Source organism: Haliaeetus albicilla, chromosome 3, assembly GCF_947461875.1.
Source record: "Haliaeetus albicilla chromosome 3, bHalAlb1.1, whole genome shotgun sequence".
NCBI classification, from domain to species: domain Eukaryota; kingdom Metazoa; phylum Chordata; class Aves; order Accipitriformes; family Accipitridae; genus Haliaeetus; species Haliaeetus albicilla.
Window position 1 is genome coordinate 9,585,063 of NC_091485.1, and position 20,175 is coordinate 9,605,237.

Sequence of the window (20,175 nt, forward strand, 5' to 3'; positions counted from 1 at the left end):
AAATTTTTGTGTAGAAAATACTCAAAAGTTAGAAACTATTCCCATGAGGGTTGGTCACAATCTATCAGATAATTTTTTCAATTTTGTCAGTTTTCCAACTTAAATAATTTAATTTCTTTTTTTTTCCCCAGTACCTTTGACCATTATAATACGCTTTAGTGATATTCACTGTCTGTTTAGACTTAGATTAAATCAGGCTCTGTTAACACAGATTGCTTTCACAAAGTTAATTTTGACAAGTCACATAGAAAGTCACAGACTTGCTTGAGTAGAAGTTAGGAGCTGGCTTCTTTTTTTCCTAAAATCACAACAGTTATTCACCTGGCAGAAACAAGATAAGATTGAAATCTTCTGTTTGGGAAACTCTAGTAGAGCACCCCTTAAGAATGCATTTTACATCTTATTTTTACTCCCTTTCCTGTTGGGTTTCAACATGTTTTTTAACCGCATAAAATTATATCATGATATATAAAATTATTGGCAGCACAAGTACCTTTCATCAGACTTGTGTAAACACTGATAGGTTCATTTTATTATTTAATTCAATTTTGCACCATATTACAAACACTGTCACCCCTAGTTCTAGCAAATCACACGAATGCCCTAATTTCATAAAAATATTGTGTCTTGATTTTCCTTTTTAAAGCACGAGAATGGTGACTGTAACTTTTATGGATAGCGGGGTAATGTCTACTGAACCACAAGCAAAAAGTACATTTAGTTCTGTTCAAGTAGACTTCTTAGGCCTGGATAGCCCTTGCTTGCACTTTGTGATGTTAAAACACTGTATTAAGTGATCCATGTGATTACAGAAGGTGTTTTAAGAGGATTTTGCTTCATGATAGTAACTGAATGAATTAGCTGAACTGTCTCCTTATGTCCAGTAGATAACCTCAAGCCATATTCATGAGATGCTAATATTTACAGTAAATATACAACTATGCATTTTTTCATCCTCTTTTCCAAGCCGTGCAATCTGAGACCATACAAACATCAGCTCCTTCTGGTCCAAGTGCTCTCGAGAAGCAAAACCGTATCTGTACTCCTGTTTTATGAATAGAGAAACTAAATTACAGATAAAATGATCAGTGAATTGGTGGAAGGAGAGACATCCATGCCACAAACTGTTAAGTGGTTTGGGGTAAATGAGCTGGCATTAATGAGAAATCTCAGGGCATGCCAAAAGGCCAGCAACAACAGCCTGGAGCATAGAACAGGCAGACTTTCCCCCAACAATGGAAAGATCCTGCTAAAGACAGTTTTATTCCATATGGACTGTGGTTCGTCTTTTGGGCCTGGAAAGATGCAGGAGTCCTATACAAAAAAAGATGGTACCTGATAGTTTCAGTGAAAACTGTAGGGTGATTCTTGCAACAAAGAAGCAGGAGCAAGACCACTTGACGTTTTCTGGTTTTGAGAGTTGGACTTGCTGATGTCTAAGCAAGTCCTTTCTTCTCAGAGGTGCACAGTGATAGCGTGAGGGGCAATGGGCAAGTGTCGGAGCATGGGAAATTCTGATTTGAAGTAATGGAAAATGTTTCCCCCATGAGGGTGGTCAGAGACTGGAACAAGGTGTCTGGTGAGGCAGTAGAGTTTCCATCCATGGAGATGGTCTGAACTTGATCAGACACAGCCCTGGGCCAGCTTTGAGCAGGGGCTTGGACTAGGTGACCTCTACATATCCCATCAAGCCTAAATTATTCCATGATTCTGTGTAGTTACCAAATCTTGGTTCTTTTTAAAATTCAATTTAAACAAGTTCAGTTGTACATAGCTGAGATACACTCCATGTTACAAGTTAGTGATGTTAATTTTTTGTTGCTCTTAAATTCTATTTTCCCCTCTGAAAAAGGTACAAATTTTTAGTTTTCATGCTTGGCATTGAAGCATTATGGCTGTCTCTGATCAAAGTTGCTACATATGCTTTTATTACACAAGATCACACATAGTCTGAAGAATTCAGGTTTTGCACAGAGTTTTAGATTTGTATCTTCATTTTGTTTGATTTCCCAGAAACATTATCTATCTAAACCAGAAGTGGTTACAATGCATAGTAAATTGAATGCAAAAATATAAACAACTTTATAATTTCCACTGCCTCTGAAAAAAAATTTCAGTGTTGATTTTAAGTGGACTGATTGAGGCAAAGAAATAAAGTCAGAGGAGATGGTTGTCATAAACAGCATGCCATACTTAGAAAATTGATGTTCGACTGTATGCAAATCGATACATTATTTCTTTATATAAATGCAAAAAGGAATCAGGTTGAGGAAACACCACAGAAATTTATTTCTCCGTATTTTTTTTTTCTTTTCTCATACAACTTATAAGTATTTTAAAGACTTGTTAGTTTATGGGCAGGCCTTTTAAGAGCATAGAAGATCACTTGTGGATGCATTAGTCGTAAGTTGCGTAAACGCATACTATGCCCTATTGTCCGTACAGCGGTTTTCTGTAGGTCTCTGGTATCAGGATGCAGACAACAGGTTTTACATGATTGGCCGTGATGTTTTTTTGCCTTTAATGACAAAACTGAAGCATAGGTTGTATATGTCATGGGAAAAGCTGCTGCCTGAAACCAATCAGTCAGTACCTCCCTTTCTACCTTGCCCATCAAAATGTCTCTCTGGCCAGAACCTTCCTCCGCTGTGTTGAAAAGGCAACGTATTACGCATAATGGTGCAAAACGTGTGGCAGGGGAATGAAAAAGTACACGAGAGGTTGACAAATTTAAACTTCTGTGTGGGAAACTGGCCAGAAGCCTAAAGACGTAGGCAGTCTGAGGGTGGTTGTGAGTTTTCTGCTGGAATTTTGTATTGGAAATGCAGTTGGGTTGAGAAGTGGAGATGGAGGTGGCAGCACAAAGCTTGGGGCCACCTAGAGCTGATGGGGTAAATCCCGCAGGGCACCAACCCGAACACATATGGTTTGCTGTTGATATACTCTGGGGTATCCAGACTGCAGTTTTTTCTTAACACACACGGGACTTTTCAGTTCTACTGATTGTTCATGTGATAAACAGATCCTCCTATCAGTGCACAGCCAGAAGATAGTATACTGATAATATTGAAACACTTAAAATAATACAGCATGAATGCAAAACAAATGAAAACAGATGTGGTTGTAAAATCATTTTCATCAGTGTAGCACTTAACTCTTTCTTCAATGAAAGCAATGTATATAAATATTTGTAATACTATTGTGGCTATTAAGGACTCAAAGTGAATTTCTTAAACTCAGATAAATAATGTTCGGTGCAATTTTTATAAAGCTTCTAAACAACATGATGCCTCAGTTTACTGCATATGTTTGAAAGTGAAATTATTATTTACAGCCTTTTGAGAGCTGAATAACTTTTTTTTTTTCTTTACGATAGCCACCTGCAGCACTGGCAAAGAAATTGATAATATAAACTTACTTGTTTATTTGGGTTTTTTTGATATTGTGATTAAAAGGTGGGCTCTTAAGTATATATATTTCTTCATTAGACTTCAGTTTTCAAATGGTTCTAATTTCCATATGTTTTTTAAGGCTTCCTAGTATTATCTGGTCATTTTTTTCCACAAGTTTCTTCTTACACATACCAAAATTCATGCTCAGGGTAAGTGAGAATATTTTAATACTTATTTATTAAATATAAAGACTATATATTATATTTATAGTAAATATAAATAATATATATTTATACTATTTTAACTTTAACACTTAAAATATACTGAATCAATTGAAGGATAGGGGTTTCCTCTCATGTTTTTTCTTCAAATGTGAAGTATCTTTGCAACATAAAAAGTAGTATTGCTTATGAAGAGTTATATCCTCTGCTCTTGCACTGTTCTGTGTGGAGCGTCTCTTTCCTCTTGCATGCCAAAGCACTGCTAGACACCCAACTAAAACAACATGCCAACATCTAGTAAGTGTCGGAAGGAATGTTCCCTTAAAAAGCATATTAGAGTATGTTGTAACTTCTGTAACCCAGAATGAAATAATGAACTGTAGAATAATTCAGGTTGGAAGGGATCTCTAGGGGGTTGTCTGGTCCAGGCTCCATCCCTGCACTGCAACCAGGGATGGTTCATTCAGGTGGCTCAAGGGCTTCTCCAGGAGAGCTCTGACCACCTCCATGAAGGGAGATTTAACATCTGGGCATCTGTTCAAGGGCTGAGTTGCTCTCACTTTGAGGAATAATCTCCTTGCATTCAATCAGAATTTCTCTCGCCACGACTTGCCCCTACATGGTGCACCTCTGAGAAGAGCCTCCCTCTTGTCTTCTCGATAACCCCTCTTAGGTTGCTGGTGACAGTAATCAGTCACCTCCTTAGCCTCCTCTTCTCCAGGCTGAACAAGCCCAGTGCCCACAGCCATTCCTTACACAGCACATGCTCCAGCTCTCTACCCATCGCAGTGGCTCGCCACCAGACCCTCTCCAGTTTCTCCAAGTATTTGCTGTTACTGGGGGGGGGGGGGGGTCCCAAAACTGGACAGAGTGCTCCAGATGGGACCACGAGTGCCAAGTGGAGGGTAACAGTCATTTCCCTTGCTCTGCTGGCAACCCTCTGGTGATGCAGCCCACCAGCCTGCTGCTCCCCTGGACCCTCAGGTCGTCTTCTGCAGAGCTTCTCCCCTGCCAGTCCACCCCAATCTGTCCTGTGGCTTTCCCTTCATCTTCAGACTTCAGGAGGTTCCTCCACCTTGTCAAGGCCCCCACTTGAGTGATCATCTTGCACTCCATCTTATGCTCAGTAACAACCTTCCTTCGGTCCCTAAATGGCTGGAATAAACTTCATTAATTTAGTTTAAAATACAATTTTTCTTTTTTTTTTTTTTTGGCCTTTGGTAAGGAAATCATTAACTTAAAAATAGCCTCACTGTAAAAGTTCAAATGTGTCATGTTCTCAGTTTTACCTAAATTTTGTTTTTTAACAGATGAAATACGAAAATAAGATTCTGAGCACATTCAGTCTTTTTTTAATAAGTGTACTATGCTGTCAGAGATCTGTTTTGACTCATAATATAGACTTTCAAGTAAGATTGACAACTCATCCCCAAGTAGACCTTTCGAGATTAACATTTTACAAGATTTACTTTGGAAAGAAAATGTATCTCAGCAACATATAGATTCAACTCGCCTATAATTTACGTAGTATCTGTTTTCACAATGGCCCAACCAGAAATTCAGAAGTATTAACACTTAGAAATACCAATATTTTAAATAGGTATTTTATATATAGAGATATTTTATATAGAGAGATATTATTATATAGATATTTATATATATTTATATAGATAGATATTATAATAGATATTTTAAAGTCCCAGTCTCTGCCTTGTCTGTCTAATTTGTCTTCCAGGGAAAGATTTGGTCTGTTTGAAGTATGGCATGCTGGTTTATATTTGCCTCTTTTGACCACTTTTTCACACATTTACCATAGTCAACTTCTTTTTTTTCTTTTTTTTTTTTTTGACCTTTTTAGGGTATGATATCATATGTAGGTATTCATAAGGAAGGGTATCTTAATTCTGTGTAAATGCAATTCACAGCTTTCTGGTCCAGCAGAAAAAAATCCTAAGTATCTGTGTGTAAAACAAAACACACAGGCACAAACAATAGAGGAAATCAACGTAAACAAGGGATTTATGATTGTGTCATGGGATTACTGAATTATGTAAAATTGGACGATAGGAAATCCTGATACGAAAGGAATAGTATAATGGTCTTTTCGTTATACGGACTACTAAGAAATTGAATAGATCCTAGATGGATAATAATCCAGGCCTGTTTTTTTAATGTATTTTTTTAATTATTTTTGCAGCAGTGTGTGCCAAGTCACAACCAGAAGGTTTCTGTTATTCAAAGGTGGAGGGAGGGTTAGGTTGCTCTTGTCGGAGCAAGCATCCATTCACCACGTTTGCTGCTAGAAGCTCACTGCGGGTAAGGACTAAATTTCTACAGTGGTCAGAGAGAGCCATGCCATGAAATTAAAAAAGGGAGTGAAGGGATGGCTGGAAAGTAGCTGAAGCTTATGATATTTAAAAGGTGTTCTGCATTGCTGGGCAGAAGTAAAGACCGAGAGGGTGTTCAGGCAGGGCACAGAAAAGCTTGTAGAATTGAAATCTACTTTTCTTGTGCTATAAAGGGATTTTTAAAAAGATGCGGAAAAAACTAATGAAGATTCAGCTCTAGTCAAAAGGGATTTTTAAAAAGATGCAAAAAAACCTAATGAAGATTCAGCTCTAGTCGAATAGGTAGAGAATCACTTTGAAATCCAGATTTTCTTAGTTCAAGTTTCATCTGGGAAGAACTGCACACAAGGGAAGAAACATCAAATGAAAGGTAATCCTTCATTTGACATGGTTATCTTCTTAACTGCAATTGCAACACCCCTGCTATTTCAATTCACCTAAATTTATTCCATCAAGCATACCCTTATCTATCTGCGTGCATTTCACACACTTTGTTTTATTCTAGTGTTTCCATTTTACATTTGTAAGCAGATGTGCCGATAAATAGGCAACTACCTGAGAAAGCTTACTGTTGCTGTCGGCTACTGGGAAGGGGTAGCAAGCAGCACTCTCTGTGAGGCCAGGCCAGAAAAATACATTTGTGAGCAAATCCCACATGGGCACAAATGCAGCAGCCTGATCTGTTGGTTGGAAATGCCAGCCTCTCTCAGTAGCCAAGCCCACTCCACAAATCTGCTTTTCCTTTCCTTTTTTTCCTCTCTTTTCTTTGAATCTACTGTGGTTTTTAAGCACGCAGAACTTCCAACAAACCACGTACACCTTGAAGCCTGAAAACAAAAAGGAGCCTTGAAATGTGTTCTGATCTCTGGGGATCTAATTAATTTACTGATAGCAGCAAGTACTCTTACAGCCTGAGCTCGTTTCAAATGTGTCACATCATTTTACTAAACACGTTTTCTTTGTTACACCTAGTAGCCCCTAATAAATGACTTGTACATTCTCGTTTCTTATTTATTAATACCACCTAAAAAATTTGTTTGGTTTAATTATAGCACTTTGTACTTTCCTGAGATTCAAATGCTTTTCTGTTTAACTAATGGTGTTAATGAACGATATGCATGCAACTTCTAAAAGCACGTTGTCACACCAAGCTGGTGCCTTTTTTCTTAGGATGTCGACTCTCTGATGACAGGGGACAAAATGAAGGGGTTTTTTTCTGCATACCCTAGTACATCAGGAAAACACCTGAATACATCCTGTTGACTTTCCAGGGCTAAGCGAGAGAAAAGATCTGTTGAGGACACTGAGCAGCAACCCTCTCCAGCAAGACATCAACTTGGAGAATTAACTACCTGTTTCAATCCTTTTGGTTAAAACCAATAAGAAGGTTATCATGAAAAAAACTCTTGTAGTGCTCTGACTCCTTTTATTCCAGTGTGACTTTTACAACAGGCTGTTACAGCAAAAACTCGAACCACTCATTCACTTCTTTCTGGTATGAAGCATCAAGCACTTTTACGATGTCGTTAATACACGATTCTGTTAAGTGACTTTTCCTTAAGTGACTAACTTCTTTCTTCTGAAGGTTGTGCTGAGCAGCCACTCATCAGGCTGAAGGCACCAGTTGGTAGTTTTTCTTTATTTTCATGGGGCATGAAGCAGGATCATGTTTGTCAAACATATAGAAAAGCCAACAGCAGAGCTGCAGTGGGGCTCAAGCTGTGGAGTCCTCACTCAGCTCCAAGCGACGGTGGCAAAACACGCAGTATCAGTAGTAGGGCTAAGATTTTGCCAGAGTCTTGACTTGTATTGGAATGTGATGATTGATTTACCCAGCATGGCATGGCTTTGGCAAGCCTGAGGGAAGACTGGCACTTTTAAAAAGCAACTGGGGGAACAGAGAAGCCTTTTCTTGTAGGGTTGGGAGGTTTGGGGGAGGTTGATGCAGACTTTGCTGTGCTTATCCTCACTTTTACCAGCTCAAGATCAGCTTCAGATAACGATTTATGCTTGCACCACTGCTGGACCTCAGGCAATTGTTCCTGGAAGTTACTCCAAATAGCAGGAGTAAATAATTGAGAGCTAGGAGAAAGATACTATGATGTTTAAAAGTACACTGGCATTTTTGTTTTGCAAGCTTTCAAAAGAATTACTTTTTTCTTTGTGAAAATTTGCATGATTCCAGGTTTTCTTTCCCAAGATGCTTCCTGATTCTCTTGTGGGGTCACTCCTGAGGAATAAACATACCTGTCAGAGCAATATTTGCCTGAGAAACAGGACTCAAGCTTCTGTGCTGCCTACCCAGGAGACTTCTCACGTGTGACCCCAGGAGTCAGGGCTGGCTGCTCAGCTGTGGTTGTCCCATATTCACCTTCCTGGTCTGCTTGCAGCATGGAGGCAACTCAGGACTGGGTTTGAACCTCAGGTTTTCCACACTAGAAGCTTAAATACAAGATTTTGTTCTGCAGTTATTTATGACTGACATCATCACATGCTATCATCTCCTTGGATTGTGTCAGCCATCCAAACTCAGACCAGCCTTTAGCATTTGTGAAAATATACTGAGGGGTCAGAATAGCAGTTTTTAAGATGTTCTAGATAGTTAATTTCTCACATAAGAAATTAAGTTTCTATATCTGAGTAGTTTCCTATTGTTACAAATACTGTTGTGGTTGTATGATAGAGTGATAGGTACTATTATATTATATTCTTTTTTTTTTTTACTTTTTTTTTTTTTATTGCAAACCAGCCATTTTGGTACACTGTAATTTCAGTGTGCACCTACCTGCTCACATCGGAAAGCACAGTCTTACAGCACACCTCATTTTTATTTCTACTGGTAATTAGGGATGAAAATGCATCTTGCTTCTGTTCTTTTCTATAAGGAATAGAATGAAAATGTTACCTAAAAATCAGTGTTCAAAATATTTAAAGCTAGAATCAAAGCTGTGATGTTGTCTCAACAAATACAGGGTAGTGTTTTAATACATTTTAAAAGTGAGTAGAAGTAAGGTGGAAAATTCTGTTCAAAATACCTTTTTTTATATGGATTAAAATCCTAACCTAAATCTTGCTGATAGAAGCTTTCCAATGCTTCCTGATTTATAAAATCATCTTCTGTTGCATATTATTATATTATATCTCTAATTGTATAACCTAATATTTTTATGCCAGGTATGTGAATTTAGAAATATGATCAAAACCTTTGCATCTCTTTGCTCCTGAAGCTAAGTTTTCAGGCTAGTGCCCATAGCGGGCTGGTGGCCAGAGGAGTCCAGCGTCACAGCAGGGCTGCCGTTCATCAGTCATTCAGCCCAAGTCGTGCTGGAAAGTCTCCGTAGCTGCACGGCTGCGCTCAGGGAGCTGCATGTGGCACTGCTCTCATGGACTGCTGTACATAGATGCAGTGCTGGTGGGACCTAAGGCAGAAGTGAGAATTGAGTGTGTAAAAGGTGGAATATTAGAGATTTTACAGTTAGGGTCTACACTCTCTCCTCCTGGGTGCCCCTCTCTTGCTCCTCCCACAAATCCCTGCTCCCCCTTCATGATCTCAAGTTTTCCCTGCCCTCCCTTCCTGAGCAGCTGGCATAGTTTAAGCCCAGCCGGCAACAAAGCACCACGAAGCCGCTCGCTCACTCCTCCCCTGTGGTGGGATGGGGAGGAGAAAATATAACTAAATGCTCATGGGTTGAGACAAGGACAGGGAGGGAATCACTCACCAGTTATGGTCACAGGCAAAAACCAGACTCATCTTGGGAAAAAAAACAAAATCAATTTAATTTATTACCAATCAAATCAAAACAGGATAATGACAAGTAAAATCTAACCTTAGAACACCTTCCCCCCACCCCTCCCTCCTTCCCGGCTCAACTCCTCTCCCAGTTTTCTCTCCCTCCTCCCCCCCAGCAGCGCAGGGGGACAGGGAATGGGGTTGGGGTCAGTTCCTCATACATTGTCTCTGCTGCTCTTTCCTCCTCAGGGGGAGGACTCCTCACTCGTTCCCTGCTCCAGTGTGGGGTCCCTCCCATGGGAGACAGTTCTCCACAAACTTCTCCAGCTTGGGTCCTTCCTACAGGTTGCAGTCCTTCACAAACTTCTCCGGCGTGGGTCCCTTCCACGGGCTGCAGTCCTTCAGGCACAAACTGCTCCAGCGCAGGCTTTCCCATGGAGTCACAGCCTCCTTTGGTCACCCACCTGCTCTGGCATGGGGTCTTCCATGGGTTGCAGGTGGGCATCTGCTCCCCTGCTCCCCTCCATGGGCTGGGGGGGGACAGCCTGCCATCTCACCACGGGCGGCAGGGCACCCCTTCCTCCGGCGCTCCTCCTCCCCCTCCTTCCTCACTGACCTCGGTATCTGCAGAGGGGTTCCTCTCACATTCCAATCTCCTCCCGTGATGCAGGTTCCCCTTCTTAAATCTGTTCTCCCAGAGGCACTGCCACCGTCGCTGATGACTACCCCCTCCCCTGCTACCAAAACCCCACCACACAAACCCAGTACGGCAGCTCTCTATGTTGTCCTCTGCTCTCTTCATACTCTCTTCCCAGCATAAGTGGGACTTCGATTCTGCATCCAATTTCAGTCCAGCTGTGAATGAAAACAAAGCCCACAGTCTGTGGAGCCTCACACAGGTTCTCCTGCCTGCAAAAGCCCCTGATAAGATTTCTGCCTTTTGAGGCCCCACTTTTAGCTCATTAACACTGCTGTGTCTTCTCCCATACTTCGTGTGCTGCTTGTATGGTCCATGGAATGGTTCAGCCCTGCAGGCTGTGCTTGGTAGTCTTGGGCTTTGACTTCTGCCTGGCTTTAGGACTCAAACTGACTGGTGGGGGGAGTCGATTCCTCTCAGGAGGTTGGATTTTCTGTCATCTCCTCAGTATCAAGCTATTGTCTGCCCTCTGTAGCTCTTTGACTTCAGGGTGTAACATATTTTCAGTATTTCATAGTGGGTTCATTCAGGGATCTTCCAGTACTTTCCTGAGCTGCTTTTTTTGTTTCAGTCTCTGGTGGTGGTCCTGTCCTCTTGCAGAGACTCAGCTGCCAGTTTCGATGTGTTTGATGTGCAGCATCAGAGCAGCAACTTGCTCCCCCACGGTTTTACCTTCCTTCACAAACACTGAGCAGTTAAAAACAACTTTTTGTTTCATGTTTTCCATCGAGAGCAGCACTCCCCACATTTCACCGCTCCCACCTCACAATTTGGCGCTTCCCGCAGGGCTGGCTGTATTTTGGGTCTAGTGCCAACCGGCTGTAAGCAAGGACAATTTCACCACCCCCCATGCAGACTCTCTGACGGGTACGGGTTTCTAACGTGTGCTCCTGGCTCCCTCTCTGCCACCCTACTGCATCTGTGGAGACCTTGCTCCCTTCAGACCATCACGCCCCAGCCATGTCCTCGCCTTAACTCATTCCCTTTAAGCCCTCTCAAAGGCTTCACAGCCCTTTACGTTGGAATAATGAAGCATAATAATTTCAATGTTTTTAAGTACATCAGTACAGTTCAACTGTTCATTATCCCACAGTATACTTAAACCACCTGCTTTTACATGCCAGACGGCTCTGTCGAAGCATCTCTACCAGTAACTAAATGGCCAGGTGAAGGCCAGACGTACCATTTGGCATCATGGTTGTAGGCAGAGAAGTAGCTAATGGCATCAGGCAGATAATCGGATGTGTGTGGGAGGGTGAACGTCTGGAATTGAACTTTTGAACTCCTGAGCTGCAACCAGCACAGACTGGTTGTAAATTTGGGTAATGACCGGGCTAAACAGAAGCGTCATGTCCTGAATCCTCCATGAGACATGAGACAGAGTCAGCGGCTGGTCGTGCAGTGCACTGCTGCAGACAGACTGCTTAGACTGGGAAACCGAGGGCCTGGGCTCTGGAGAGGAGACGTGTCCCAAAAGCCAGTGCCCTTGGACCGAAGAAGGGTGCCTGGAAGGAAGACGGTGTGGATCCTGGAAGAGGGGGCAGATCCTGGAGATCAGGGGATGCCCAGTCGGTTTTGCCAGGCACCGTGGCTGGCAACGGCTGGCAACAGCAAGCCACGGCGGGGCAGAAACCACCGTCTCCCTGTGGGGAAGGGCAGTCAGGACCTACGCAAGGCCGCAGTGCCTGGGGAGCACGTGTACGAGCAGCAGGGGTAATGGGTGGGCAGCAGGCAGGTGTCCCACCGGCTGGCTGGGTCTGGCTGGGCGGTGAGGGCCTCTCTGGAGATCTGGCGGGCCTGCAGCCCTCACGCCTGTGGGCGGAAAGCACATATGTCTGCCAGCTGGTCTGGGTCTGTCATGCCAGCGAAGCCCCGCCGGGGATTTGGTGTGCTTGCAAGCCTCCAGCAAATCCCAGTATCCAGACTGGCAGCAGGCTGGTGTCTCACTCACTCCCACCCCTGGCAGTCACCCATTCTGTCCTGCTCCGACAACGCAAGGCAGCTGCAAGCCCTGTTGCAGCTGGTCAGTGGGCTTCAGCTGCTTCACGCTGCCCCAGCACTTATGGACTTATGCTTTTGTAGTTTTGGTTGGTTTTTTTTTTTTATTTTCCTACTTTTAGATGTAAATTTTAAATGATAAAAGTAAATTTTTGTACATTGAAGAGATGGTTAGAGCTAAGACTGAGAGTGTTTATCAGAAAAACTGGGTCAGGAATTCACAACTAACCCCAAAACAAAAATTTGGCAATGCTAAAAAAGTAACCGTTTAACATTACATTTAACATTACATGTTAAATCTAAACACAGTGAAGCATGAAAATGTAAGCAGTTTCCAAGCAGTTCCAACTCTAGCCTGTAATGTCACCATGAGGAAGAAAAAATTATTTTCAAAACTCACCTTATTTGTCACCAGGAATGACAAAACTCAACAGCAATTACGATGCTACAGACCTTGGATGGTGACTACAGACAGATTTAGAGCTGTTTGGACATAGAAATACAGATGGAATTGGTCTGGAGGTACATATACAAATGTGCTCAAACATGACAAGGATGGGCGCATGCAGGCCGTGATGGTTCCTGAGTGCTAAGGCTGAGCGAAGGTATCTGTACGCACATAGCCAGTGTCATACAAAATAGGACTAGCTCTCTGTTCATTTGTGTCAATAATTGTGCACAACTGCTGAGCCGTGAGCCTTTTATCTGCATATAGTAAATCTTAATAAACCCCTCATTAGGCTTAAAATCATGTAGGAGCATGTAAACGAAATAGTACTTCCTTTCCTGGGTCTAAGGTTTACAACCATTACCATTTCTAGTAAGAAAAATTATCGTTACGTTCCTCATATTGATATTTAGCAGCTTTTTGAGTACTTTGAGGTAGGTCCCTAAGATGCGTAGAGACTCATTACTGGGGCAGTTTTTCTCTGTCAGTAGGTGCACTTAAAAACCTGTTTGTCCTAGAGATGTTCTTTTGTCTAGCAACAATCTGAAGCTCACAGACATGAGATATTACTGGCAAAATTATCATCTTTAAATTTAGGCAACAAAAGGTATTCATGGAAAAAGAGGGAGAGAGAAAGCTACGCTGGCTATCTTCAGTGTTTCTGCAGCATGGAATTGGGTTCTGCTGCAAGATCTGTTACTAACTTGAGGCACACATATGTCTATTTAATCATTTAATTGTATCTGGAACAGCTGGAAAGAACACAAAAAAACCTGGCAAGTTGGTAGCTTGCTTTTTTTTCCCCACCTCATGTCTTACCAGAGTGAATGAAGATGAAGCTAGCAGCAGCTCCTAGCAGTCAGGCCATGTGCCCCCTGCGTAGAGGTTTCTGGCAAGGGGGGGACCATGTGTCCACTGCTACCTCCTCAGAAGATGCAGAGCATCTCTTACTGCTCTCACAGCATCATGATTGAGACCCTGACCTGGTGCCCGCCTTGCCCACCGTTCTGTGGCCACAGTCATTACTTTTCCCAGTCCAGAGGTGGAGCAGAGCTTGCAGAGCAAAGCGAAACACACACAGAAACTTTCATTCAAAAATAGAAGTTCAGTTAAAAAGTAGAATATTGATTAAAATAAACAAGTGGGGCGGGGCTTGGAAAGCTGGAAAGTTTTCCTGTGCCGTGCACACATGTAAAATTTCAGGACTTTTTGTTGGGGCAACAAAACTAACCAAAACCAGGTAAGTCATAGCCCTATCTAAGTCTTTGGCTGTCCTACATTTGTGTCATTAGGAACCAGCTACGTTCTAAATCTTCATTTTTTTCCCACTTTCGTTTTACAATCCCTAGTTGCAAATTATATGGAAAATGCTGTGTCTAAAACAACCAAAGTGTCAATTAGATGCAATATGAAATCATTCATGTTGGATAATCCTGGTTTAAATACAACATAAACAACCCACTGTTAACTTTCAAAGGTGTGAATGAATGTCATTCATTCAGCTTCTGAAACAGAAAAACTCCTTTTACTGCTTAACAGAAATGGAAATCCTTTTCTTTTTGTTTCCCTCTCAGGGATCCTGACACCCCCCAAAAAGCAGAATATTTGTCTGGTTTTGTTCAGACTTGAGAACAGACACCACAAACTGTTACATTAATGTAGTGAGTCTTCCTAGCAATGTGTTATCAATTGTCAGGTGTTATCAATGAGATTGATATCATAGTAAAACTACAAGAAGCATGAATACATTATTAAAAAGCACGCCGAAGCACCTATTCATAATTTTATACATTCTGCTTGGAAGCCTGAGATGTCAACGAATTCTTCAGCATCTTCATGCATCTTCTCTCCTGGTATTAGTGTATGAGCCAGTGTTTACTGAGGACTCAACATGACTTAATTTTTGTTTGCTGGATGTCAATTTTGTTTTGCTCTATGTTTAAATTAACAGGTGTGTATGTAATATAGACTGCAGTGGATACAGTTTTAATCCTGTATGTGCTTCTGATGGAAGTTCCTATAACAATCCATGCTTTGTTAGAGAAGCATCGTGTCTGAGGCAAGAGCAGATCGACATCAGGCACCTTGGACACTGCTCGGGTAGGCTTAATTTTGTTTTTCTGGTAAATGTAAATTCTGACTAATTTTTTTAAGTTCAAAACCTACAGCTTGAGGTGTGCCATGTGTTGGTCTGGATGCTGGGGTTACTGGCTGTTACTGACCGGGTGTGCTACCAACCTGGTCGTATGGGAGGAGCAATGTGGGAATGTGTCCAGTTTTACTGCAATTAAAATACTTCTTTGAAAATTATTCTGGCTTCTCAATGACATACGTGTAGTGGTCTGGAAATAAGCATTTCCTAATAGCTATCCATGCATGTTTTTATCATCTAGAAACAGAAGACACAAACGCAGTTGGAAAGAAAGACGATGGTATGCAGTATCGGCCAGAGGTGAAAGGTACTGTGCTGACTTTGTGCTGTTTCATTATGGTTTCACAAGATGAGAAAATAGAGCACGCAGATCCCTTCTTGTCTGCCTTACAGCTTTGATTTCTATAACCGAGACAGCCCTGTGAGCACTTTCTTTCTTACAGCATGTTGCAAGGCTGGCAAGGAGGAGATGTGCATGATTTGTGAGTTTTACCTGCTGTATTCCTCTAAGGTGCCCAGCTGCTTACCACCCTATGCAGCGGTCATAGGATTAGATTCCCCCCAAGTGCTGTGAAAATGGTTTTACTGGAAGACACCGAGCTGTGACATTCCTGATGAAATGACACAAGCCTCCCTCCTGTGACCCCATCTTTTCTGTTAACTTCTGGAAAAAAATGGCAGAGTCTGTATTTGTTAGGTTGTTTTAAAATGTTTTCAGTAAACTAATACACTGAACCACATCGGCTGAAAATCTTTTACCTATACGAACCTTACCTTACCTTTAATAGCCTTAGTATAAGGCAGAGTTTCACTTTCTGCTCAGTTATTTTATGTGGTAGTAGCCCCTGTGTCTTAGGTGCATTCTCAGAACAAATATGCTTCTGTATGTCATGGCTCTTGCTCAAAGTGTTGCTGTCCAGGACAAAACACCTCTGTCTTTCTCAAGTTATTGGCAAAGAGCAGACCTTTATAGGTGTTAACCTTTCCTCCTCTTCTCTCACAAATAATAGCATGGATAGAATAGAACAGAACAGAACAGAATAGAATAGACTATTTCAGTTGGAAGGGACCTAGACCTACAACAATCATCTAGTCCAACTGCCTGACCACTTCAGGGCTGACTAAAAGCTAAGGCATGTTGTTAAGGCTTGGGGCATCAACTGCCTCTCTAGCAAGCCTGTTCCAGTGTTTGACCACCCTCTCGGTAAAGAAATGCTTCCTAATGTCCAGTCTAAACCTCCCCTGGTGCAGCACTGAACCATTCCCACGTGCCCTGCCACAGGATACCAGGCAGAAGAGCACAGCACCTCCCTCTCCACATCCCCTCCGCAGGAAGCTGTAGAGAGCAATGAGGTCGCCCCTCAGCCTCCTTTTCTCCAAACTAGACAAGCCCAAAGTCCTTAGCCGCTCCTCATAGGACATTCCTTCCAGCCCTGTCACCAACTTAGTTGCCCTCCTCTGGACGCACTCAAGGACCTTCACATCCTTCTTAAATTGTGGGGCCCAGAACTGCACACAATACTCAAGGTGAGGCCGCACCAATGCTGAATACAGCAGGATTAATCATCTCTGTTGACCGGCTGGTTATGCTGTGGTTGATGCACCCCAGGATGCGGTTTGCCCTCCTGGCTGCCAGGGCACACTGCTGACTCATATTGAGCCTGCTGTTGACCAGCACCCCCAGTTCCCTTTCTGCAGGGATGCTCTCCAGCCACTCCTCTCCCAATTTATACTTGTGCCTGGTGTTACACTGTCCTAGGTGCAGAATCCAGCATTTGGACTTGTTAAATTTCATCCCATTAATTATTGCCCAATGCTCCAATCTAGATCCCTCTGCAAGGCATCTTGTCCCTCGAGAGAGTCAACAGCACCTCCCAGTTTGGTATCATCAGCAAACTTGCTAATGGTGCATTCGACTCCTGCCCTCAGGTCATTGAAAAATATATTGAACAGAACTGGCCCTAGAATTCGAGCCCTGAGGAACACCACTGGTGACCAGTCGCCAGCCAGATGCAACCCCCATTCACTACAACCCGCTGAGCCCTGCCTTTCAGCCAGTTCTTCATCCAGCGCACCATGAACCTGCTCATCCCACAGCTGGACAACTTGTCCAGAAGGATGCTGTGAGGGACAGTATCAAAAGCCTTACTAAAATCCAGAAAAATGACATCCACCCGCCTTCATTCACTAGGCAGGTGACCTTATAGGAGGATATCAAATTAGTTAAACAGGACTTTCCCTTTGTGAATCCTTGTTGACTGTGCCTGATGATTGCATTATTCTTTAAATGCCTTTCAATAGTACCCAGTATAATCTTCTCCGTAACTTTTCCAGGAACTGAGGTTAGACTGACAGGTCGGTAGTTCCCTGGGTCTTCCCTCACGCCCTTCTTGTAAATTGGAATAACACTGGCCAGCTTCCAGTCAGCAGGGACCTCCCCAGACTCCCAAGACCTTTGGTAGATGATTGAGAGGGGTCCTGCCATAACATCTGCTGGCTCCTTCAGTTCTCTGGGAGGAATCCCATCAGGCCCCATGGGCTTGTGAACATTCGGCTGATACAGCTGGTCCCTTACAATTTCAGTGTCCACAAATGGAAAGTCACTGTTCCCACACTCGTGGTCCTCCAACTCAGGGGACTGGGCAGCCCAAGGTCTATCATTATTATTAAAGACTGAGGCAAAAAAAGCATTGAATGCCTCCACTTTTTCTTCATCCCTATTAGTCAGATGACCATCTTCAACAAGTATTGGTCCAATGTTTTCTTTAGACCTCCTCTTGCTATTAACATACTTTAAAAAAGCCCTTCTTGTTATCTGACACAACACTGGCCAGATAGAACTCTAACTGAGCTTTGGCCTTTCATGTCTTCTCCCTGCATATATGAACCACAGCTCTGCAATCTTCCTGCAAAGCCTGACCTTGCTTCCAGAGATCACACAGTTTCTTTTTCCTCTTGAGCTCCCTGAGGAATTCCCTGTTCAGCCAAGCTGGTCTTCTGCCCCGCTTGTTTGACTTGCAACACAATGGGATTGTCTGTCCCTGTGCTTCTTAAAAACTGACCAGCACTCATGGACTCTTAAACCCTCAAAAGCAGATTCCCAGGGTACTCTGCTACACAGCTCCGTGAATAGCTTCAAGTTTGCTCTTCAGAAGTCCAGGGTAGCAACTCTGCTGTCCTTTTTTCTCATTACATTGAAAATTTTAAACTCACCCATTTCATGATCACTGCGGCCAAGGCAGCCACCTGCCATCACATCCCCCACAAGTCCTTCTCTATTCACAAATAGCAAGCCTAGGAGGGCGTCTTTCCTAGTTGGCTCACTGAGTACCTCAAGAAGTACAACAAGAAGTTACCTCCTACAAACTTCAAGAATTTCCAAGACCTGCTCATCACAGCAGTATGATATCTCTTTTGATCAACCTCAGACTCTTTGTTGCTACATCATTAGTACCCATGTGAAACAAGAGGAATGGATAGTAGTCTGAAGGTTGTACTAAGCTCTTTAGTCCTGTGGTGACATCCGTAATTCGGGCCCCAGGGAGGCAGAAAACTTCCCTGAAAAGAGGGTCCAGTCTGTAAATGAGTGCTTCCGTTCCGCACAAGAGGGAACCACTAACGACCATAACTCTCTGTTCTTTCTCCTTGGCACTGGTCTTAATGCAGGGTTTTTTTGTGAGGAGTTGGTATCTTCTCTGTTAGCTCTGGTCTTTAGTTTTTTCTATTGTTATACTTGTTTTGCACTCCCATGGCCTCCCAGAGTAAAGCTATCCCACCATGGCTTTCATTCCTTGTGTTCTTCTTGAAAAGCCGTTCAGTGCCAGAAAGCTTCGTATAATTTTATTTTTTCACAAATTCTCTTATTTTCACTCCATATCATGTGCCAGTTAGAATGATATAATGTCAGTCTTCATTTACATTATGATGGCACAAAAGGCACCAAATGGAATATACATCTTATTATGTGATGTAATGAAACACCACTTCTGGTTCCTATTCAGAAGAAGTTACAGCCTTTTATTCATTGAATTTTAATTGCCCTTGAAATCTAGTTAGTGCAAAAAACATTGTATATAATTATCATTATTAATGCGTATAGCTTATGCAGTCTCAAGTTTGGCAAACGATGTGCACAGAGGGAGTATGCCTTGTGCAAAAAAATTGTATTGAAATTTTTCTATGCAGTAGTCTGGTCTTTTTATAATAGCGAGAGCTTGAAGTGAACTACTTTGAATGACTTTTTCTTCCAGGATAAGAGAACAGTCCACACTTCTATCTGTTTGCTTTTGCTTTAAATTCCTGTGAGTTACTCTTGTTAAACCCTGTTCTCTGAATGTATACTACCTTCTAGTCTCTAGAACCACAGTCATGGCAGTCTCCTTCTCCTGCAGTGCAAGTGGCTACCTAAAGTTACATCAGAAAGGTCTCTCTTCCCAGATTCATCTGTCTTGCTGGTTTTGTTGTACCAAGATGAGCATGAGAGTTTCAGGTTTTGTGCATGCCTCTTGCTTCTGGTGAAGTATCTGAACTCTTATACCCAGCCACTCTTTCAAGGCTCCTACACCAGTTAAATCTTGCACTTGGAAGCTCTGAAGCAGTCTAGCAGGCGGATTCCCATCAATAGGTGGGTAAATGTCTGTTTTACACTAGCTTTAATCACCTCCTGCATTTAACAACATCTCTTTGCTTAATACAAGTTTTGCCTCTGACTTGGGTGACCCTGGCTATCTGACCACCTTTCAGGGGATGCATCTTTCGTGGGGCCTCACATTCTCTATTAGTACATACATTAAAACCAGACATGGCACAGCTATCTGAACAGACTAATATGTATGTAGCTTATTACTAGCCTTTGATTGAGACCAGATGTGACAGTAATTAACTGCTTGGAGGAGGAGGGAGGCAACAGTTTTGGGATGAGACATCCCCACTTTTCTCCTCTTAGGCAGGCTACCACATAGTCCATTCCATCAGGTCAGTGGTGGACATATTGTCAGTATTAGGCAATGTTCTTCCTTTGTATCAAGTCTTCTGTATCTTTGAAGCATAGCCTGATCCAACAGTCTTCCTTATATCTAAAACCTCTAATAGTTAGATTTTTTTTTCTCCTGGAACAAATTAGAAAACATTCCGGAAAATATTCAGGGAAAACCTAAAACAGCAGCATGCCTTTTTTTTCTTGTATAAAT

At 42.4% G+C, this 20,175-nt stretch overlaps 1 protein-coding gene across 1 annotated transcript in view; it reads left to right on the plus strand.

Moving 5' to 3' along the window:
• The window catches only part of TMEFF1 (transmembrane protein with EGF like and two follistatin like domains 1), a 126,066-nt gene that overhangs the window by 97,125 nt on the left and 8,766 nt on the right, over positions 1–20,175 (plus strand). Inside the window, exons 6-7 of the mRNA XM_069778782.1 lie at positions 14,786–14,934; positions 15,228–15,293. Coding sequence (XP_069634883.1) covers positions 14,786–14,934; positions 15,228–15,293 — 215 coding nt within the window. The remainder of the gene's footprint in view (positions 1–14,785; positions 14,935–15,227; positions 15,294–20,175) is intronic.